This window comes from Suillus discolor (genome assembly GCF_016758755.1).
Source record: "Suillus discolor strain FC423 chromosome Unknown F5147scaffold_39, whole genome shotgun sequence".
In the NCBI taxonomy this organism is placed as follows: Eukaryota; Fungi; Basidiomycota; class Agaricomycetes; order Boletales; family Suillaceae; genus Suillus; species Suillus discolor.
Window position 1 is genome coordinate 239,521 of NW_024541286.1, and position 21,966 is coordinate 261,486.

Sequence of the window (21,966 nt, forward strand, 5' to 3'; positions counted from 1 at the left end):
CCTGTTTTATATTCTATTGCAGCTGCTTGGCCTCTGTGACTGATGAACGTTCCTCTGTCTCGCCTTGTTTAAACGACTCAGACCTTCGGGCGTCCTGACCTCAGACGGCTTGTCACCAAAGGCTGACCTCAGCCTGGCAAGTCCAGCAGTGGCTATATCAGGCACGAGTTAGAAAACTCAAATCGTACTCGATTCAAGAGCACCACCGAGTATCTGAGCGGTAATAGGAATTGAATTCTACAGAAATGATGAGCAGTGGTTGCACGCAGATGTCAGCAACAGGTCAGCGCACCACGATTTCGGGAGAGAGATGAGCAAGCTGGAGGCAAGAGAGACCAACAAAGCTAACATGTACGGAACTTGAGCAGAAAAAATATAACCGTGTTCACATCACAAGCTCACCTTGCAAAGTAAAGAACGTGAGATTGTACCAGCACTCTAAAACAGTCCACAATGGTCGATTCTGTCGATGGGCCGAGTCGTCGCAGCTCACAGAAGTGTTTCACAGCAACCCAGACTGAAAGGCACAGCGCGAGGACCTCCCAAACAGTGTTGAGCATCCAAACCATGGAGTTCAGAAGCTGCTCGTCCCCTCCATATGCATAACCGCGCATATACGTGCCAGAGAGTATGAACTCCTCTGGTGTTTGACCAATGAGCTGTCTTCGTCAAGTCAACAAGTAAAGCTTACCCGGTACAGTATCTTTGAGGCCTATTGCCGCCATTACTCCGCAAGCGATGTTTACAGCCAGGAAGATAATAACAAGGAGCATGAGCATCTTTCTAAATCACTGATACATGGCATGCAACCGAGCAATCATGATGACTTGCATCGTGTGTCAGTCAGGTCAATATCACAGAGGTATTGCACCTGGGGAACTTACCGCCCAACATGGCACTCAAGGTAACAATTGTCCCATTTATTGCATAGCACATGATAGCGCCTAAAACTCACAATCAGTGAGTGCCCTCGCACTAGTATCAAAGACTCCAACTTACACCTATTGAATTATTATGTTGAGCCAAGTTCAATGGTCGGAATCTCATTCACCCCTACATATGAGCGTATTGATTGGATGAGAATGAGATGGTTGCAAAATACTTACTGCATCTGTCAGCGATACCGATGGCACATATTCTGTGTCCCGCAGGTCAGGAAAAATGATATGGGACTCTTGTCATTCACCCAGATGAGTTCAATCTATGACACCATTCTCAGTGAGATAGCTGCTCCGGCAATAACATCGACGTACCTCTTGTCCGAGTGTTGAGACTGGAAATATCATGAGAATATCGGCGATTTTCGAACACTGTCCTGCTCACCCCAATCATATACCACCACAATGCCAGCAGCAACTGCAAAACCGCAAGTCAATGTTTGATCCAGACATCTTGGTGCGAAAAACCTATTCAATAACTTAAAGACATATCCGAATTGATATCCGAACTGATATACGGCCACCAACTGGGATCATTTGAGACGTAGGTCGTGTTCGAAAATTGGGTGTGAGCGAGTGGGGAATGTCAGTGGTGTATAACGATAGCGTTTGTGCTAGACATACCACCGTTCAGCCCTTGTATCACCAAAATCAGCATGATGGAGATGGAAATCTGATCACGCCTCAAGACCCTTGATCAGGTGAAACGGTGCGAAATCAAATACAAAGCCGGTAATCAAGTATGATTTCCAAATCAGTATTACGCACGGGACTACTTCAACACCAGAAAAGTTCCAGTCCGAGTCGTTTGTGATATCGGCAACTTATCTCCAACTCGATTTTTGAGGTGTTCCGTACGAAACCACGTAGCCATCGATCCAACCGTGATGTGATCGCAACGAGTATCTGTGGATCGATGACTATAGAGGGAACCGACGACTCAGCGATGAGAACCAAACTCTTGTCAGAATACACAGGACTAACACATGGAGACTGTGTAAGCATTGGTGGCACCCATCCGATCATCATATTTATCCACCCACAGCAAACCTATGTCAATCAGAGGTGCGAAGTGTGGAAATTTCTTCACCATGTGATCCCACCGCTGAATTAATAGTTCGAAGGTTGGAACCGCACCACTGAGCGTAGGAGTACTTTCGCTCGACATGGCCTGTTGAGCAGCATGTGGTACCTAAATCACACAGTAAGATGGATCATATATTTCAAACGCATTAGCACTGACCTCTAAAATCACCTCGAGATCCTGTAGAAAGTGCCACTCCATGGGAGTTAATTTCTTGTCAGCGATCAGGCGTTGATTCGGGTTTGCAAAGAACAAGTCCACGGCCTTGTCACTATTAGTCCACGACAGATGATTGGTGTAGTGAAGGTTTGCTTACCTGGCAAAGGATTCGCAAAGGATTCAGCATGACGTAGACCAAGTCCCAATGTGTTGGCTTGTCAAGAAGCAGTTGCACAACAGGCAACTTGGTAGGTTGACCTGCGTGGTCTAGGAACCATTTGTTCTCGTTACCTGTGAGAATGGTGACTTCAAAACTGTCCCAATGCTGGTTCGATATGCGGATTGTGCCCACGAGCACTCTGGCTCGATCGAGGGTTTTAGCATGCAGGACTTGGACATACGCTGTCTTGTTGATGGTCTGACCGCCGACTACCCATGACTTGTCCACATCCGAAAAGTCAGCGATATGGTACTCGTCAATGATATGTTTGATGCATATGTTGATTATATGGGGGAAGCACAGAATTCGGTGCTCAACAGGATCAAACTCTATCCCACATTCCCGCAGTAGGTGTGAGTACTCTTGCATGGACGTGTGATTATTGCCAGCATTATCCAAAGTAAAATGACTGGACTAAGCGAATTCAGAGCATGCCATGTGGTACAACTAAAACACTCACTTTCTCAGTTACTTCAGCACGATCGAGGAGGCCCAATATTGATTGCCCTAAGCAGTCTCCCATGTGACTCCCCGGTGTGTGATTGAGAGCTATCAATGCTGCCTTCAAAATAAGCACGGAACTTTGCTCATCTTTGGCAATCCAGTGGGCGGTGATGGCCATGAATGGGCAGAGGACAGAGTCCAACCATAGATCAGACGTAAATGAGACCTTTCCCTGGGCCATCTGGAAGATTTAAGATATTTTGCGCGACCCTTGAGAACTGAACACTTACTGCAAGGTCCCTTTTCAGGACCTCAAAGTACTCGTTAAAAGCCTCAAGGATTAACTCCCGAAATTTTGTGCGATGGCAGATGTCACTATCATTTAACTCAGGTCACAGAAGACGAATCAAACATCAAAATTCAGGACATTCGATGAGGTTGATTGCCTGAAGGTGTTATTAAGAATAGTGCATAGAAAGTGAACAGTAACCCACCTGATCGTCTGCCACAACAAACCTCACAAGCTGTCGATGCATCTCGTCAACAGTGAAATTGGGTATCTCATCCTTCAGAGAATGTGACTGCCTGGTTCCAAGCAGTACGTCATCATGATTAGGGATGTCTCCAAGTGAATCCATTGTGCAAGACGGATCCCTGAGCCTTTCACATATCGTCGTGACCGTCCATCCTTGCTCAAGAAGAGCATTTAGAGGCTTGATCTGTATGGGCCAACCATGGCGCCCTGCCTCCTCCAAATAAAGGATGGTATGATGGCTATATACATGAAAATGAGGACCTGTGTTGCTTGTGGTACTGCTATATGATGTGACCTTGTATGTTGCAATCGGAGGTGAAGGTCCAGGCTGGTCTGCTGCAAGATCCTGATCTGAATCTGGAGCTACTGCGCCAGAAGGCCAAGTATCAGGGTCTCTGAGCCAACCAGCATGGATGACTTTAATCTTGGACACACAAGAAAGTAGAAGTAAGATGGTAACAGATAGTTTTGAGATGAGGCGGAACTTACTACGAGAGCTAGGGGAAGGCTACGTTTCAAACGACCACCATTTACAAGACCCTTCCAGACCTTCCCAATTTTCATGAATCTACGCGATTCATTCCTTTCATTCTCCTTGGCCCATCGGATGGAAGCGAAGCCCGTTGTCGAGTGTGGATCCACATGATACACAAAAGTATAACGCCAGCGGTGTACAGGATCCTATGCCCTTATTTGGATGCGTGACGCTGATTTGAGAGCACGAACGTTAGGCTTTCCATACAAAGGCGGTCGGGCACGTCCAACCTTAAAGATAGGTAACTCGCTCGAGAGGACTTTATCTGCTGGGGCCAATCGTCAGTCCGTCCACGCTGGATACTACAAAGTTAACAAACCACCATCGACGTCGGCCTGCTGACAGTACAAGAGGTCTCGCCCTCAGTTGACTGCTTGAGAGTTTTGCTGGTAGAAACACGAGCCATGAATTCCGTATCGGTGAAATCCGTCGCTGCAGTAACCAATATGTTGTGATGACCCTTGAAGATAAGGGTGCATTTTCGATCGATACCCCACTTTCCGAACGGCGAGCGAATGATCAACGGATCTGAGGACAAGATTACTCTGGGATGGGATGCGAATGCAAATCAAAAAATTGGATGCGGATGTATATGTGGCAGTATCAAAGGACGATCAATGGGTTGTCGTTACTGGTGGAACTTACATTTATAGTCCAATTATTAATGTATTCGGAGCTACAAGTAGTGGACGTGTAGTCAAGTCGTTCAGCGACGGCGACTAGTTCAACGCCAACATCACATCTGGTGTGCATCACTGGTGCACTCACGCTGATGGTACGTTGGATATTACTGAAAAGGCCGAACTTTCAGAAATGGATCGGATAACGACATGACGGCCGACACAGTCAACTGTAAGATGGCTAATGTTCAACACAACGGAGTGTATTGGGTGCTGGAGCAGGTATACAGTACTTAATGATGTACAGCAGCTGTGTGATCGTATAAAGGAGCAATAGTAGGCTGTAGAAGGGAATGTCAGGACAATGACACAAAGTCGAAAGATGCGACATACAGGTATATTGCGTTCCCTGCATGAGTTTTGGCCTTAACAAAAGACGAATACGAGAATGAAAGTTCACCACATACCACTTTGTTCCTCCTGGCATGGTAGGAGCTATGAAAAATATGCTTTTTTTAGAGGAGGTGATATGATGGAGACGCGGAAACTCACGGATGTAAGGGTCGGGATGCAACTTGCTTGCGAGACTCGCCTCTGCTTTCTCAAGAATCTGAGCAAGGGCTCTCGGCTCAGTAACATCACTGATACATGCAAGCACCGTGTGCTAGTTAGACCAAAGTGACAACTGTATTCACGTCTACTACTGACCGGTTTCTCTCAAACTCAGCTCTAATCATCATTGCACGACCACGCCAGATATCTCTGCGAACAACCCAGTCCAGTTCATTCTTCAACATACGACGGTAGAGTGACTTGACATAAAGCCTGTGAGCCGACGAGAATGAGGTAGACATTGTAGTTGGCAACTTGGTGATGAGGGAGGTGAGACTTAACTTGAATAAACATCAAATTCTTAGGATAACCTAAAATAATTCATTTATAATAAGAGTATCAATTTTCAAATCAAGTTTTTACAGGAATGTTTTTAAGCTGTACACCGGATGTGAAGCAGTCATAAAACGGTCACGATGGACCCGCATTCAAGACTCTCCCAGTTCAATCAAAGAACACCAAAGACTGGACCATTTTCACCCTCCGTACGATTCGAGCCAACCCAAAAAGTCACCTTAGACAAGTACACTAAAGCCTACTCATCATCCATGCCATCGGACTCGCCACTGTTTACATCTCGCCCTATCGCGACGAATTCGCGGGTGAAGCAGGATGAACAATTTAAAAAAGACATGTTTCTCGCATATGTGAATAAGGCCATACGCGAGAAGCTTAATGTGAGTATGTGGTATATCACTTGATCGCGTGCTGATCGTCGTGCGCAGGGGCATAGCAAAGACTTTGATGACCTTGTTGACCAGTTTAGTCCGAACAAATCCACGCTTGCGCCTACCGTACCATCTCTGCAGCTTCGTATCTGGCTTTCTGCACTCTCACATGTCCTTTCTCGCCTCGAGAGGCGTCACGCGCCACTGGTAGAGGCAATTGTCCGCCTACCATGGTCGACTATGGATGCTGTCTTCGTTAAATCGTATATCGTATTCATCGGCATGCTCATAAGTGCGCGCCCAGAATATCTATCACTTGTTCTCAACAGAATCGCGATGGGTTTCACATATCGTGAGTTATTACCATCTTGAAAGATATTCAAGTAGTTTTAATGCGTCACTCGCAGAATCTGGTCTTCTCGCTGTCGCATCAAACTTGGAGGGCTCCACCCCCTTGACACGACGTGTGATCTATGATCGACAACATACTCTTCTCGAACATCTCATAAACCTTGTACCAACCCTCCCATCATCTCTAGCTCCTCTCCTCGTACGAAACTTCCCTCACAAACGTCAGCCACAAGCTGCACATGTAGCTTATATACGGAATCTGCTGCGTATAACCGAGTATTGTGGTGAACTTTCAGAGAGGGTCCTGGGCCTTATAGTGGATCGTGCTTTGATGGTCGATGTGAGTGCGCTCTTTTTTCTGTGCGGTTGGATCTTAATTGATTTAATTGCACGCAGGTAGAGATTCAAGTAGAGCTCGAAGAGCTTGAAGACACCGAACCTACAGACGGCGAACTTTTTGAATTTGATCCGTTTGATACCATAGTAGGGCAAGAGGGTGACTCTTCTGATGATGAGGATGTTGACGATAGTCTGAGCGATTTATCGTCTGATGCATCGTCAGACAGTGATGCTGAAGATACCCCCATGGACACCAGACACGTTCATGATATGGTTTCGAAACTTGACGCTATCCTCAAGCTTGTTTTTGACCACTTCAACAAATTGCATTCATCCATACTTACCGTCGTACCTTCGTCTCCCTCCATTCATCCAACAACTACGCACGATCGCGACCCACAATCGCACGAGCCACATACCCTCCTCGCAATTCAATTTCACACACTCCTAGCCATTTTCGATAGATCTATCCTCCGCACTTTCAAGTCCCGATATACCCAATTTCTCCTTTTCTGGTATGCTTCCCTTCACCCCGAGTTCTCAGACCTTTTCCTGGGACTACTTGTTGACAAGGCCCTTTTCGGAAGCGCAAGTGCGAGTAGCGTGGAACGTGCGGCAGCAAGCAGTTATATCGGGAGCTTTGTCTCGCGTGCACAGTTTATTGATCGTGAGGGCGCACGGAGGGCTGTTAAAGTCCTATGCGCGTTTCTTGGAGCGCACTTAGATGCTGTAGAGGCTGGCAATGCTGCTAGCAATAATCACAGTGTCTTTTATGCGGTTGTCCAGTCTGTATTTCTGGTATTTTGCTTCCGTTGGCGTGACTTACAGGAGGAACCGGACGAACAAGAGGTGGGACGGAAGATATGGATAAGCGAGCTAGGAGTCGTGCAGAGAGTTATCACATCTGATCTCAACCCTCTCAAGGTTTGCTAGCCGTCGTCTTTGGAAAGATTCTTTGGCTAACTGCTGCAAAATAGGTCTGCTCTCAGAATGTCGTACATCAATTTGCTCGCATCGCACAAGCAACTGATTTCACATACTGCTTCTCCATTCTGGAAGCAAACAAACGAGCACCGTACCCTGTATTTGCCGGTGTAGCACCCGGTAGCGCTGGCCCGGAGGACTTGCATACTTTTTTCCCTTTCGATCCCTTCAAACTGCCCCGCTCAGGCGAGTACATACAAGGCGTGTATCGAGAGTGGGCAGCGGTGGCTATTGACGATGAAGAAGAAGAGGATGAAGATGATCTGATAGAGGAGGACCCAACGTTTGATGAATGGGAACATGGACGAGGCGGCTCGTGCATACCAATCACTGCTTCGAAACGGGGAGAGTCAGACGACGATGGGTTGGGCGCGTCTTTTGGTGGAATGAGCATCAGTCCAGCTCGGACAAGGACGGTTGCAATGGCAATTTCTGTCTCCTAATTGCTGGCTGCCGCCTTCATTCAACCGGTCCCCATCCACCACTCACTATGCCCCTCAGAACTCCAAATTATGCTATTACAAACACCAACGATATGAAATCAGACGACGGACTTGGCTAGAAGATAATATTAAAGAACATATTTCGAAGGCCTTTCCAGAGCTCATGTCGCCTACTGCGGCGCTTCTGCTTTGTACCTCCCACCGCGTCAGTATGCTATAGACGAGGTTATCAGGAGGAATGAGGTGATGACAATAACTAGTCTCGTACCTCAACTGGGACGTCCTGCGCCAAAACCTCGATCTCCTTATTAATATGTTGCGTCTCTTCAAGAGTTCCCCACGCATCTTCTTCGATTCTCCGTCGTTTCCTATTCGTTTCCTCAAACCGTGCGCGTTCTTCTTCGGCTGCCTGCAGCGCTGCATCCACAGCCATTCTCCAGTTCTCAATTCCTTCAATCCGTGCTCGGGCGAGGTACACCTGTGCATATCCCCGTTCGTCCTTCTTGAGCTGTCTGCCTTTCGGTTGCTCAGTTTCTGTGCTATTAACATCGGGAGGTTCTGGCGTGGCATCATGATGGGTTGCGTCTCCACCGGACATGATATGGTAGAGATGGCTTAGCGCGAATAAATGTGCCGTAGTGAGGTCGTGAGGTCGTAAAGAGGTGGATAAGGGGAATGCGGACGTTTTCCAAAGGTACAAGGATGATGAAGGAAAGAAACATGTGGGGAAAGGCAGGCACTTCCGGTTGCCGAGGTCAACGTAACGCGCCTCGAGGCGTCCGTTATACTACGCTTCGCGGTGACGTAGATGTGCTCACTTTTTAATACCAAGCAAGAGTTTTAGTCATGTCTATCAAGGAAAATGATACCAATATACCACATATGTCGTGTGCGGGTTTATAATGCAACAGCTGAACAACGCAGTCTAAAGGTACCGAAAGGTAGACTATTATGATACAATAACTGGTACGTTCGCATAGTGCTGAATGATATTTGTTATGTCAAACGGAATCTCTGAGTCTGGCTGGGTAATTTTGGATGCCCAGCATCGTCCCCTCCAGGGCTCGGCCCTCTTTGGAAGCTCTGGCGGGAGGGTGTACAGAACGAAGGTAAAGTCGGATAGATCGTTAAGGTGTATTAGACGCATCGTGTTATTACCTTGCGTGATAGACGGGGTCACATTCAGTGCTCCCTTTTCCTGTAGCAGACGTTAAGTTATTTATTTTCGGGAGGTAGCATCCACGAACAACTCCATACCAATTCGTAGGGAAGCCAGGACCGCCCATTGGCGCTATCAACGTTCAATTGTACCACGAGGGTACCTTTGGCTGGCCAATCCTCGCCCACACTCCTGATCTTGTCAAGCGTGGTATCCAGGCTGTCACCTTCCTGAAGCTCATGATGGGGATCCTTGCGGAAACAAGAAAGTTGCACGGTAAATGGAACATTGGAGGAACTAGAATTTCTCGTAAGGAAAGGCTAAGTTAGAACCACGAAGCCTTGCGTACCTGCTCGACGAAGCTGCGGGAATAATGCGATCTCCCACCGCAAAATCAATGGTAAGTATACCTGGGCGAGTAAGACCCTGGCGCCCGAACCAGGTCCCGGGCATAGATAGGGTTGGAATTTTCAGTGACGACGAAGGATAGGAGTCGGCAGAAGAGCATGTTGCTATATTCTGAGGATCTGCGGGGGACGGTCCTGAGTGATGTGCTAAAGATATCGCCATCGCGACGTCTTCTACAGGAATTGACGATGATGGAGCCATCTGATGTGGAACAGAGCCAGGTACCGATGCTTGAACATTTGCCGAGTTTGGGTCGTGCGATGATAGAGCCTCGTCATGTTCCATGATTTGTTTGACTAGGAGTGTGACGTCCTTGACAGAGCGATGTATATGATCCTGGATAGGTGAGAAAGCCTTGCGATCAATTGGCAAATCTACCAATGTAGTTTCGCTATCCTTCCGTGACCCGATAGATAACGTGTCTGAATCTAGCCAAACACGCGGAGTCCGAGTGGATTCACCGTGTTTCTCCATGCAGCGTTTTAAGTCCTCCTTGTTGATGTGTGGATCAACAGCGCCAACTTGGGGGTTCTTCGGTGGGTGCAAGGCAAGGGCATCAATTTGAAGCTTCATATCTCCAGCTTGCTGTATAAACTCGTGGCAACGATCATCGGTGAGCATGGCTGCACACGCTGTGATGTCGAGAGTCGTCGAAGAGTCTTGAGATTTGGCAGACATAAGAAGAACAGGCGCTAGCAGTTGCCTGCACCTCTCTACAACAGATGCAGATCCACCATTGTGTGTAGTTGTTGACTCCGGTAGGGGTTCGCGTAGCATGTCAAAACCTGTGGTCAATAGGCTAATCACCCCAGCTTCGAATGCAGATGGTAACAATCCACCGCTGGACCTTTCCGCTAGGAGAGTCTGGGACGGAAAGTTGAGGGTAATCCTTGTTGGTCGTAGTTTCGTATACTAAGTTCAATTGGTTGGCATAACGTAAGTTCGTGACCGAATTTTTCAATTTGCTAGTAACCGAGAGATCCGGTAATGTGATTGTATGCCGTGAGAGTCGAGACCCGTGTTTCCAGGATCCGACGAGCCCTCGTTTTAATCAAACACTCTTCTTTAGATGGTAACTCCATACGCACTAGCAACGAGGATTGCGGGCTTAAGGTGTGTGGTCCGGACGATCGAGCATAATGGTCGTCCTCTAACACCTTCCTCTTGATATATTCAGATGAAGGCACCTGGGGACTATTGTCATTTCGGTCGACTGCGATTTCTGCTGATGATGATATCGTACGCTGAGCGCTCGCAGAATTGTTTTTTTTTTTGAATGACAGAACTTGGAGCTGATATTATGAAATCTAGCCTCAGCGGTGTTCTAACTATAGTACACCCTTCTGCAGCGCCTCCTAACAGGATCATTGACGATTCATCGTGGCCATCTAGTTTGCGACTGTCGCAGAGGAGATATAGTGTGCCCTTCATCGAATATCTGGCTATCCTTCACGGAACACCCATCAGGTGACAGTGCTCGCTTTGGTGCCTGGCAGACGCACGAAGTCCTTTTTATTGTCTTGTTGTTCCTCACCTGATACTCTTATCATGTCCCCCGCGGCTCCGCTCGGTACTGCATATAGGTATGCTACTACAATACATCTTATTATCTATCTGGTAGTGAATCTGGCGGATGGACGTCGTGCCGACACACCAACATCGCTGGTGTATCTCACAATGGCTGACGCGTATCACACATAACATATACTATGTCGTGTTTAACTCTTATATACATAATTCGGCGATTTTGGTGATAAACACGGCCATTCGGTGTGATCTGGTAACTCATTCCTAACTTTCATGCACAGAACGTCCTCTATTCATGAGATTCCATTCTATGACTTCGTTACCTTCAGGTCACACTTCACGCAATCTTATCGATGTGAAACAACCCATAGCCCTGGGTACTAACATATGATCAGCGCTTGGCTGCATTTAGTCGTTCTCTTGGTCTGCACGCGGGACAATATAAAGGCAGACATTATATTCTATGGATTAAGATCAGTTCTTCGTTCTCATCTTGAAATCCACAGGACTTACTCTGAGCACTGCTGTTATTTGTTTTTCCTTCCAAAGCATACGCATATCAGTAAGTTTTCTCGGCCTAAGAGATGGAAGTATCATGCGACGTGACCATTAACAGGGCCGTGCATTACCATTGTCAAGCAAAGTCAGATATGGGATCTTTAGCGAGTCTGCCAGGAGATCCAAGTCCATCCCTCGAGGAGATAAAAGCGCGCCAAGACATAGAGATAGCTGCTGTGCGAGCCCGACAGGATGCAGAGGTAGCTGCTGCACGAGTCCGGCAGGATGCAGAGGTAGCTGCTGAGCGAGTCCAACAGGACGCAGAGGTAGCTGCTGAGCGAGCCCGACAGGATGCTGCCAGAGCACAAATCTATAAGGTGACGATGATGGTCCAGACCGTACAAGAACAAGCCAAACGAGACGCCCAGGCCGCCCAGGAGCAGGCCAAGAAACTACAGGAGGCTGCCGATGAGGGGAAGAGGAAGGCGACTGCCGCTCAGGAGGTGGCCAACGCATGGAAGAAAGTGGCAGAAGAGCAAGTGAAGGCGGCTAATGCCGCAAAGGAGGGGGCTGAACGCAAGTTGAAAGAAGGTATTCGACCTGTGGTGACTCCCACGCCTGAAGAAGTTAGCGCTGCCAAGCAGAAAGTTCAATATCGCGATGACCTTTTCCACATCGCAGTAGCTGGGATGGAAGGAGGAGGGAAATCATCTCTCATCAATGCCTTCCGCGGTTTGCGTGATAAGGACATTGGATCTGCTGTCACTGGCATTATCGAGAGAACGTTAGTCATGGCTAGATACCCTCACCCCAATGCGGAATACCCTCTTGTCTTGTACGATTTCCCGGGCGCCGGCACGCTCAAAATCCCAGACTGGCAGTACTTCAACACTCATGGACTTTACGTCTTCGACAGCATCATCATCCTGTTCGACAATCGCTTCACCATGGTCGACATCGACATCCTCACCAACTGCAGGCGTTTCAAGATCCCCGCGTATATCGTGCGCTCTAAGGCAGATCAGCACATCTGTAACATCATGAAGGACATGGGGTACGATAGCGATGACGATGAGAGCGAGGACCAGAGGAAGAAGCTTTACCAGGCTGCACGGCAGCAGTTCATTCAGCAGACGCACCAGAGCTTGAAAGGCAACCTGGAGAATGCCAACATACCTGACCAAAGGGTTTACATTGTTTCGAATAAAACGATGCTCGATGTCGTGAAGGGAAACCGGCCGAAGAAGGTCATCGACGAGATTGAGTTGCTGAACGACTTAATCGGAGAAGCTCAGACCAGGCGAGCACGCCGTGACGCTGAAGCAGCAACCATTATGAATTTAACAGATCTATTTGGGCATAAGCGTCAGGCATGGCCAGCGCTCAGTCCACCACTCGAGGAGATAAAAAGGCGCCGTGATGCAGAGGCAGCTGCTGAGCAAGCCCGAAAGGATGCTGAGGCTGCCAGAGCACAGATCGCCGAGCTCATCAAGTCAAATCAAGAATCGCGGGAAAGGGCTATGGCGGCGGGCCGCTGAGCAAGCAGCCTTACACTTAAGATCAGGCCCGCAGGGAAATGGAGGCGATGGTCCGAGTCAAGGCAGAACATGCCGCCAACGAGACTCGCTTACAGGCGGAAGCGGCTGCTCGTACCGTCAGCGAAGCCAGATAGAGAACAGCGGAAGTCCAGGAACTACCAGAGTCGTGCCACCACCAGTAAACTGAGGGAGCCCTGAGAAAGATATATTCATAATCACCAGCTGCCGATCAGTATAATTCTGTTACCAGTCATCACGTTCAAGTTGTCATGCTTTTTAGCTACTTCGAAATTATGCGGAGTCACAAAAGTTGAACGCGTCTCGGGAACGTCCGAGGTAGGACCCTGTGGGCATTGGGCTTAGACTCATCGTTTGTATACATGGAACACTTCAGCACACCACCACGGCAGCCATGCACACCCCTAGATTTAAACGCTTGCATACTTGTCTTGCACCGATGCGCACATTCCGTCGCAAATATCTACTATTTACTCGGTGTCAAGACACTTGCAGAAAGTCTGGGAATCCGACACTTGTATGTATACAAAACTATCTGGCTGACTCGGGCTGCCATTATTGCATCTCAAACTGCAACACATGGTCATTGTGGCAAGTATCGCAACCACATTATCGATGACATTGCCTTTCTTACTGCCATCCTTCGCTGAAATCCTACCACGTACTGGACGGGCTACAGCGGGAATTACGAGCACACTGGTGCTTATCCGTACATGCACTTCTCCGCACCCTGCATACTGGCAGGCTACATTACAGCCACAAGGGTATCTTTACTCGCGCTCCCGAGCGAGATGAAGAACGACATGCCATCTTCATGAACCATATTTCCAAGATAGCTTCGGACCCAGAAATGCTGATATTCAGGTGATGAAGCCGCGAAAGCCGAAAGGACATAGATGGCTACCCTTCACGGTGCACCCGTTAGGTGGTGCTCTCGGCAGTATTTCGCCCTAAAATGTTTTACATTAAAAATTGCCACATAACATGTTGTGTCTTAATTGTAAGGGTACACATACATTCGTCGTTCAATCGGATCAGATCTGGTATGTGACTCATTCTCAACTTTGATGCACAGAACCTCTTCCACGACTTCATTGCCTCCAAGTCACACTTCACGCAATCCTCTGGATGTGGGACAACCCATAGCCCTGGGTAACTTATGATCAGCGCTTGGCCACATTCAGTCGTTCTCTTGGTCTGCATACGGCACAATATAAAACGCCTCAAGGCAAACATTATATTCTATAGTTTAAGATCGGCTCTTCGTTCCTACAGGACTTACTCTGAACAGCGCTGTCAGCCAATTTTTCATTCCAAAGAATACGCATACTAGTAGGTTTTCTTAGCTCAAGAGATGAGAGCATCATGCGACGTGACAATTAACAGGGCCACGCATCTCTATATTTGAGCAAACTCAGGGATGGGATGTTCCAAGCGGCCAAAAGGGCCCAATCCAGTAGACGAGGAGATAAAAAAGCGCCGGGATGCAGAGGCAGCTGCTGAGCAAGCCCGAAAGGATATTAAGGCTGCCGAAGAACGGATCGCTGAGCTCAGCAACCTGAATGAAAAACAACAGGAAAAGACTAAGGCGGCTGAGCAGGCCACTGAGGAAGCTAAGGCGGCCTCACAGGCTTGGGACCGTAAGGAAAGGGAGGCGATGGCCGACGCCAAACGTGCTTCAGACGAAGCTTGCTCGCGGGCGGAAGCTGCCGCTCATACCGCCAGCGAGGAATCAAGAAAGTTAGCAGCACAGGCAGCGGAGGAGCTTAGGCGAACTGTCGCTATACAAGAGCAAGCCAGACGAGACGCCCAGGCTGCCCAGGAGCAGGTCAAGAAACTACAGGAGGCTGCCGATGAGGAGAAGAGAAAGGCGACTGCCGCCCAGGAGGCGGCCAACGCGTCGAAGAAAGCGGCAGACGCGGCCAATGCTGCTAAGGAGGAGGCTGAACGCAAGTTGAAAGAAGGCATTCAACCTGTGGTGACTCCCACACCTGAAGAAGTTCGCGCGGCCAAGCAGAGAGTACAATATCGCGAGGACCTTTTCCATATCGCAATAGCCGGGGTGGCAGGAGGAGGGAAATCATCTCTTATCAATGCCTTCCGCGGTCTGCGTAATAAGGACATTGGAGCTGCTGCCACTGGCGTCACCGAGACGACGCTAGTCATGGCTAGATACCCTCACCCCAATGCAGAATACCCTCTTGTCTTGTACGATTTCCCGGGCGCTGGCACGCTCAAAATTCCAGACTGGTTGTACTTCAACGACCAAGGACTTTATGTCTTTGACAGTATCATCGTCCTGTTCGACAATCGCTTCACCATGACCGACATCGCCATCCTCACCAACTGCAGGCGTTTCAAGATCCCTACATATATCGTGCGTTCTAAAGCAGATCAACACATCCGCAACATTATGGAAGATATGGGGTATGACAGCGATGATGATAGCAGCAAGGTCAAGAAGCTTCACCAGGCTGCACGGCAGCAGTTCATTCAGCAGACGCGCCAGAGCGTGAAAGACAACCTGCGGGATGCTAATATACCTGACCAAAGGGTTTACATCGTTTCGTACAAAACGATGCTCGATGTCGCGTTGAATACAACGATATTCGATGTTCTGGCGAGAAAGCAGCCAAAGACCATCGACGAGATTGAGTTGTTGAACGACTTGATCCGAGAAGCCCAGATCAGGCGAGGACACCGTGACTGAGGCGGCGACTATTACGAATGGGTAGTCAGTGATGATACAGTTCTTCGTACACATCTTCCTTCGGACTCTTGCTGATACTTCTCCGTTCCCGACATGATCATACCGTTCGTGACCGATCTTGATTCCAGACTTGCAGATTCGGTTATTCCTATGTTTCTTCCTCCGTGCTGATGTTGTTACTTCTCCACATGTTCTTACTGCTTGCGAGCGACTGAATTCCATCCGACTGAATACTTAGAATTACAAAGGATTTACAATTGAGATTTCTAGTAGAAACCTAGATCTACAGGACGAAAGGTATCGCATTCTAATGCAACGCGATCCAGTGCCTCCGACATCATGAGATGAATCTGTGAACGTATGACCTCGTAAGGGTATTAGTGATGGCGTTGAGCGTCCATTCTGGGGTTGTACTACGAGGGTACCTGTGGCAGGCCAATCCCCTCCCACACTCCTGATCTTGTCAAGGGTGGTATCCAGGCTGTCACCTTCCTGAAGCTCATGATGGGGATCCTTGCGGAAACAAGAAAGTTGTACGGTAAATGCAACATTGGGCGAACTAGGATTTCTCGTAAGGAAAGGCTAAGTCAAAACCGCGGAGTCTTGCGTACCTGCTCGACGAAGCTGCGGGGATAATGCGATCTCCCACCGCAAAATCAATCATAAGTATACCTGGTCGAGTAAGACCCTGGTGCCCGAACCAGGTTCCGGGCATAGATAGGGTTGGAATTTTCAGTAACGACGAAGGATAGGAGTCGGCAGACGAGCATGTTGATATATTCTGAGGATCTGCAGGAGACGGTCCTGAGTAACGTGCTAAAGATATCGCCATCGCGACGTCTTCTACAGGAATTGACGATTATGGAGCCATCTGATGTGGAACAGAGCCAGGTACCGATGCTTGAACATTTGCTGAGTTTGGGTCGTGCGAGAATAGAGCCTCGTCGTGTTCCATGATCTGTTTGACTGAGAGTGTGACGTCCTTGCCAGAGCGATGTATAGAATCCTGGACGGGTGAGAAAGCCTTGTGGCCAATTGGCAAATCTACCAATGTAGCTTCGCTATCCTTCCGTGACGCGACAGATAATGTGTCTGAATCTAGCCAAACACGCGTAGTCCGAGTGGATTCTCCATGTTTCTCCATGCCGCGTTCTAAGTCCTCCTTGTTGGTGTGTGGATCAACTGCGCCAACTCGGGGGTTTTCCGGTGGGTGAGTATCGATTTGAAGTTTCATATCTCTAGCTTGCTGTAGAAACTCGCGGCAACGATCATCAGTGAGCATGGCTGCACACGCTGTGATGTCGAGAGTCGTCGAAGAGTCCTGAGATTTGGCAACATAAGAAGAACAGGCGCTAGCAGTTGCCTGCACCTCTCTACAACAGATGCAGATCAACCATTGTGTGTAGTTGTTGACTCCGGTAGGGGTTCGCGTAGCATGTCAAAACCTGTGGTCAACAGGCTAATCACCCCAGCTTCGAATGCAGATGGTAACAATCCACCGCTAGACCTTAAGCTTTCCGCTAGGAGAGTCTGAAACGGAAAGTTGAGGGTAATCCTTGTTGGTCGTAGTTTCGTATACTAGAGTTCAATTGGTTGGCATAACGCAAGCTAGTATCGTGACCGAATTTTTTTAATTTGCCAGTAACCGAAGGCAAATTTTTAGGAGATCCGGTAATATGATTGTATGCCGTTGAGACCCGGGCTGGCCCATTCACTTCTATGCGTTCCACACGCCCTAACAACGAGGAGGATTGCGGGCTTAAGGTGTGTGGTCCAGACGATCCAGTATAATGGTTGTACTTTAACACCTTCCTCTTGATGAAGGCACCTGGGGGCTATTGTCGTTTCGGTCGACTGCGAGTTTCTGCTGATGATGATCTACGCTGAGCGCTCGCAGAATTGACTTTTTTTGAATGATGGAGCTTGAAGCTGATGTGATTGTGTTAGATGAAATGGCATGATGCATGTCGCACACACCACATATCATGTTAACTTCTACATTTTTGGGCATATACAATCATTCAATGTGATCTCGTAACTCATTCCCTACTTCCATGCACAGGACGTCCTCCCTTCATCAGGTTCCGTTCTATGACTTCGTTGCCTTCTTGTCACACTTCACGCACTTTTATCCATGTGGAACAACTCATAGCCCTGGGTTGGCCGCATTCAGTCGTTCTCTTGGTCTGCACGTGGGACAATATAAGACGTCTCAAATTATATTGTAAGGTTCAAAATTGGTTTTTCGTTCTCATCTTGAAATCCACAGGACTTGCTCTGAGTAGCGCTTTCAGCTGATTATTCTTTCCAAACTATACGCATATCAGTAGGTTTTCTCAGCTCAAGAGATGGGAGCATCATGCGACGTCCGCGTCATCATTAACAGGGTTACGCATTACCATTGTTGTGCAAATTCGGAGATGGGAGCTCGATTGAGTACTCTATTCAAGAATATATTTTGGAGTCTGTCCAAAGATGGATTTCGGGGTCTGTCCAAAGATAGATTCTGGCCCGGGAGTCTGTCCAAAGATAGATGTTGGAGTCTACTCAAAGATTGCAATCGACTCCTCGTCAGAATAGACGGGCTCCTGGAGGCAGAGGCGGCTCTTGAACAAGCCAGAAATGAGACTGATGCTGCCAAAGCAGAGATCGCCGAGCTCATCAGGTCGAATCAAGAATCGCAGGAAAAGGCTATGGCGGCTCAGCAGGCCGCTGAGCAAGCCGCGGCAGCTTCACAAGATCAGGCCCGTAGGGAAATGGAGGCGATGGCCCAGGCTGCAAAGGCTGCCAATGATGCCCGCTTACTGGCAGAAGCTGCTGCCCATACCGCTAATGAAGAAGCGGAGCAGAAAGCAGCGGAAGCAGAGGAGGAGCGTAAGCGAACTGCCGTTGTACAAGAGCAAGCCAAACGAGACGCCCAGGCTACCCAGGAGCAGGCTGAGAGACTACAGGAAGCTGCTGATGAGGAGAAGAGGAAGGCGACTGCCGCCCAGAAGGCGGCCAATGTGTCGAAGAAAGTAGCAGAAGAGCAAGTAAAGACGGCCAATGCTGCCAAGCAGGAGGCTGAACGCAAGTTGAAAGAAGGCATTCAACCTGTGGCGACTCCCTCTCCTGAAGAAGTTAGGGCCGCCAAGCGGAAAGTTCAATACCGCGAGGACCTTTTCCACTTTGCAGTAGCCGGGGTGGCAGGAGCAGGGAAATCATCTCTCATCAATGCCTTTTGCGGTTTGCGCAATAAGAACCTCAGAGCTGCTGCCACTGGTGTCACCGAGACAACGCTAGCCATGGCTAGAATCCCTCACCCCGATGCGGAATACCCTCTCGTCTGGTACGATATCCCGGGCGCAGGCACGCTCAAAATCTCAGACTGGCAGTACTTCAATGCCCAAGGACTCTACATCTTTGACTGCATCATCATCCTCTTCGACAATCGCTTCACCATGACCGACATCGCCATCCTCACCAACTGCAGGCGTTTCCGGATCCCCACGTATATCGTGCGCTCCAAGGCAGATCAACACATTTCTAATATCATGGACGATATGGCGAACGACAGCGAGGACGATGACGATGACGAGAGCGAGTATAAGAAGAAGAAGCTTTACCAGGCTGCACGGGAGCAGTTCATTCAGCAGACACGTAAGAGCGTGAAAGACAACCTTGAGGGTGCGAACATTCCGGACCAAAAGGTTTACATCGTTTCAAATAAAACGATGATCGGTGTCGTGAAGAGCAAGCAGGCAGTGAAGGTCATCGACGAGATCGAGTTGTTGAACGACTTGATCCAAGAAACCCAGACCAGGCGAGCACGCCGTGATGCCGAAGTGGACATCATTATGAATGAGAGGTGGTGGCCGATGATAGAGATCTTTAAGTTATTATATTGCTTCCTTCGGGCTCTTACCAATGTTGATGTTGATCCGTTCTCGCCATGACCATACCGCTTGTGACCGATCCTGACCGCAGACTTGCACATACAGTTCTGCCTATGTTTCTTCCTTTGTAATGTTATTACTTCTCCGCTTATTCTTACCGCTTACGAATTACTTAGTAGTAAGAGTCAAAACTCGGCTGGAGGCCCGTGAGTGAATCTGACGGACCTGACACCTCCGAGCTGAGTTTAAACTTCGCTCGATGTTCTTTACCTCGGCTGAACGACGGCCGTTTCAGACATCGTTACTACCGCAGAGATCGCCAAATACACCAATGCAAACTTTTGCTGAACGGGTAATTGAAGGTGTTCTCATGCGGCGGTCCTTAAGCGTGATCGATTTGACTCTTAGCCCATATCACACTACACGCTCAAGTACCGCTGTTATGACCCCGAGCAGTTTTTTTCGTATTGACGCTACTTTGTCCGCCCTCTTGATCCATTCCTCGCAAGTACTTGTCGCTTCCTTTCTCAAATCCATGCTTACATATATACCTCAGGCTCTCGTTTTGACGCTGGTGAAGTGGGCAAGTTGCATTCGACTGAATTTCGACAGTCACTAGCGCTAATCCTCTCATTCCTACTCGTAGCTCTCGCGTCCCTGAACATCTCATTTGCATTGGGTATGTGCGGCGTATGGCGTATTACCTCCAAGGTCAAATGAGTTTGAGGTCCTGTGAGTAAATGTGTGGGGCCGAGACTTGGGATGTATTTCAACTCGCTAGCGCGAGCGACGCACATGTTACATGTATTTTGATGGCTGTCCACCATTTCCACCTAATTAGCAGCAACATCACTGACGCGAAGCAAACGCTAATAGCAAATCGCGAATACCCGTGATGCTAGCAACCAAAGCAGATCAAAGGAAGTGTCGGATCTCCGCTACGAATGTTCGAGGGAACAGAAGCTCAACATGTCACAGGGTGGAATACTACGTCTTTGGGTGACGATTTAATTGAAATTAGAGGGCACGGCCAATCAGGCGAATTGGGTGAACTGTGTATGTCTTCTTCCTATCTGCTGCATGTACCCCTGAAACAATCGCGACCAGGCCCGTTGACAGATGTGGAACATTGCGGCGAGACGACTTATACGCACGAGTCTATTTGGCAAGCAGGGTACTTATTATGATAACCCCCTATGTTTTAGTCGTCCGGCAAGAGGGTAATGCTATAAAACAGGTTTAAAACACCCCATCACACGCACCTGTGCAACTTCGAACAAGACCTATCGTCCAACACACAAAGTCCACCTTAACTGTGCTGCAGCTTCACTAAAATGGCAGCGCTCATTCCAAACATCACACCCACTCGAACATTCGAAGATCATGAGGATTGGGTGATCGCACTCGCAGTTTTCCGCGACCGTGACGAACGCATGGTCACGGCCTCGTACGACGGGATGCTTCGTCTGTGGGACTTGAAAACCGGTGTAGTGTTGAAGAAGATGGAGGGACATCGCAGTCGGGTGCGCACATTGGCTATTTCGCCAGATGGGCAATGGATAGCAAGCGGTGATGAGAGCGGAGAACTCATCGTCTGGCATGGAAAAACTGGGGAACCACTCAGTCAAGCACTCGATAAAGCTCACGACAGCTGGATATTTTCACTTGGCTTTTCTTGGGATTCCAGGATGCTGGCCAGTGGATCATCTGACACTACCACGAAGCTATGGGATACATCGACGTGGCAGGTGCAATATACACTCAGTTGCAGTGGGACTGTCCGCTGCGTTCAGTATTCGCCAAGGCCGATGGGCAATTCGCAAGCACTTCTTGCGATTGTCACCAACCGTGGTGTCCAAATTTATCAGAATCGCACTACAAGATATAGTGGTGATCCCCCGCCGCCACCTCTATTCCCCACTCGGTTGATCAAAACGATTGGTGGAGGACTATGTTACTCACTCGCTTGGGCGCCCGATGGCTCGCGACTTTTCTTGGGAGGTGACGGGGCAGACCCCACCATACGAGAGTGGGATGCATCGACCTGGCAGCAGGTCGGTGATCCCTGGAAGGGCCATTTCAAGAACATTTACGCCATTTCGCTGAACTCCAGTGGCACTCTCCTTGCCTCCGCATCTCATGACAATCGTGTCTGCCTATGGCGACTCTCAGATCGACGAAACATTGCCATATTCAAGCACTCTGGAGAGGTGGAATGCGTCACGTTCTCTGCGGATGACAAGCGCATCCTCAGTGGAGGTGTGGATAAAAAGGTCTCAGAGTGGCCAACATGCGAGGATG

General features: G+C 48.7%; 9 protein-coding genes across 9 annotated transcripts; 5 read left to right on the top strand and 4 right to left on the bottom strand.

The window, feature by feature from the left end:
• Positions 1-177: 177 nt before the first annotated feature.
• F5147DRAFT_654263 (uncharacterized protein) lies at positions 178-1,596 on the bottom strand (the record flags this gene model as incomplete). Its single annotated transcript, XM_041433856.1, has 9 exons — positions 178-237; positions 293-359; positions 403-640; positions 692-783; positions 885-944; positions 1,000-1,001; positions 1,254-1,273; positions 1,324-1,356; positions 1,563-1,596. The coding sequence occupies 9 exons, from the start codon at positions 1,594-1,596 to the stop codon at positions 178-180; spliced, it is 606 nt and encodes a 201-aa protein (XP_041291131.1).
• Positions 1,597-4,643: 3,047 nt separating this feature from the next.
• Positions 4,644-5,433, bottom strand: F5147DRAFT_703106 (NDUFB9, NADH-ubiquinone oxidoreductase). Its single transcript, XM_041437834.1, has 5 exons — positions 5,244-5,433; positions 5,088-5,176; positions 5,003-5,030; positions 4,929-4,944; positions 4,644-4,876 (listed from the first exon to the last, which is right to left on the bottom strand). Exons 1-5 carry the CDS (start codon positions 5,387-5,389, stop codon positions 4,829-4,831), a joined length of 327 nt encoding a protein of 108 aa, XP_041291132.1. The 5' UTR covers positions 5,390-5,433; the 3' UTR covers positions 4,644-4,828.
• Positions 5,434-5,510: 77 nt separating this feature from the next.
• Positions 5,511-7,970, top strand: F5147DRAFT_245243 (RNA polymerase I-specific transcription initiation factor RRN3). Its single transcript, XM_041428814.1, has 5 exons — positions 5,511-5,824; positions 5,873-6,167; positions 6,223-6,506; positions 6,563-7,429; positions 7,483-7,970. The coding sequence occupies exons 1-5, from the start codon at positions 5,564-5,566 to the stop codon at positions 7,930-7,932; spliced, it is 2,157 nt and encodes a 718-aa protein (XP_041291133.1). The 5' UTR covers positions 5,511-5,563; the 3' UTR covers positions 7,933-7,970.
• Positions 7,971-8,815: 845 nt separating this feature from the next.
• F5147DRAFT_703108 (uncharacterized protein) lies at positions 8,816-10,419 on the bottom strand. The gene is made up of 3 exons (XM_041437835.1): positions 9,441-10,419; positions 9,190-9,388; positions 8,816-9,130 (listed from the first exon to the last, which is right to left on the bottom strand). The coding sequence occupies exons 1-3, from the start codon at positions 10,274-10,276 to the stop codon at positions 8,882-8,884; spliced, it is 1,284 nt and encodes a 427-aa protein (XP_041291134.1). The 5' UTR covers positions 10,277-10,419; the 3' UTR covers positions 8,816-8,881.
• Positions 10,420-10,570: 151 nt separating this feature from the next.
• On the top strand, positions 10,571-11,242 carry F5147DRAFT_703113 (uncharacterized protein). Its single transcript, XM_041437836.1, has 3 exons — positions 10,571-10,612; positions 10,677-10,738; positions 10,811-11,242. The coding sequence occupies exons 2-3, from the start codon at positions 10,677-10,679 to the stop codon at positions 10,968-10,970; spliced, it is 222 nt and encodes a 73-aa protein (XP_041291135.1). The 5' UTR covers positions 10,571-10,612; the 3' UTR covers positions 10,971-11,242.
• Positions 11,243-11,644: 402 nt separating this feature from the next.
• On the top strand, positions 11,645-13,309 carry F5147DRAFT_838168 (interferon-inducible GTPase-domain-containing protein). Its single transcript, XM_041444130.1, has one exon. It carries the CDS (start codon positions 11,677-11,679, stop codon positions 13,060-13,062), a length of 1,386 nt encoding a protein of 461 aa, XP_041291136.1. The 5' UTR covers positions 11,645-11,676; the 3' UTR covers positions 13,063-13,309.
• A 1,191-nt stretch (positions 13,310-14,500) lies between these two features.
• F5147DRAFT_761999 (interferon-inducible GTPase-domain-containing protein) lies at positions 14,501-16,017 on the top strand (the record flags this gene model as incomplete). Its single annotated transcript, XM_041440559.1, has 1 exon — positions 14,501-16,017. The coding sequence occupies one exon, from the start codon at positions 14,501-14,503 to the stop codon at positions 15,788-15,790; it is 1,290 nt and encodes a 429-aa protein (XP_041291137.1). The 3' UTR covers positions 15,791-16,017.
• Positions 16,018-16,030: 13 nt separating this feature from the next.
• On the bottom strand, positions 16,031-17,371 carry F5147DRAFT_703117 (uncharacterized protein; the record flags this gene model as incomplete). Its single annotated transcript, XM_041437837.1, has 5 exons — positions 17,185-17,371; positions 17,138-17,163; positions 16,674-17,111; positions 16,402-16,571; positions 16,031-16,349 (listed from the first exon to the last, which is right to left on the bottom strand). The coding sequence occupies exons 1-5, from the start codon at positions 17,225-17,227 to the stop codon at positions 16,031-16,033; spliced, it is 996 nt and encodes a 331-aa protein (XP_041291138.1). The 5' UTR covers positions 17,228-17,371.
• An 839-nt stretch (positions 17,372-18,210) lies between these two features.
• On the top strand, positions 18,211-19,725 carry F5147DRAFT_775408 (interferon-inducible GTPase-domain-containing protein; the record flags this gene model as incomplete). Its single annotated transcript, XM_041441719.1, has 1 exon — positions 18,211-19,725. The coding sequence occupies one exon, from the start codon at positions 18,211-18,213 to the stop codon at positions 19,723-19,725; it is 1,515 nt and encodes a 504-aa protein (XP_041291139.1).
• Between the last annotated feature and the right edge of the window lie 2,241 nt (positions 19,726-21,966).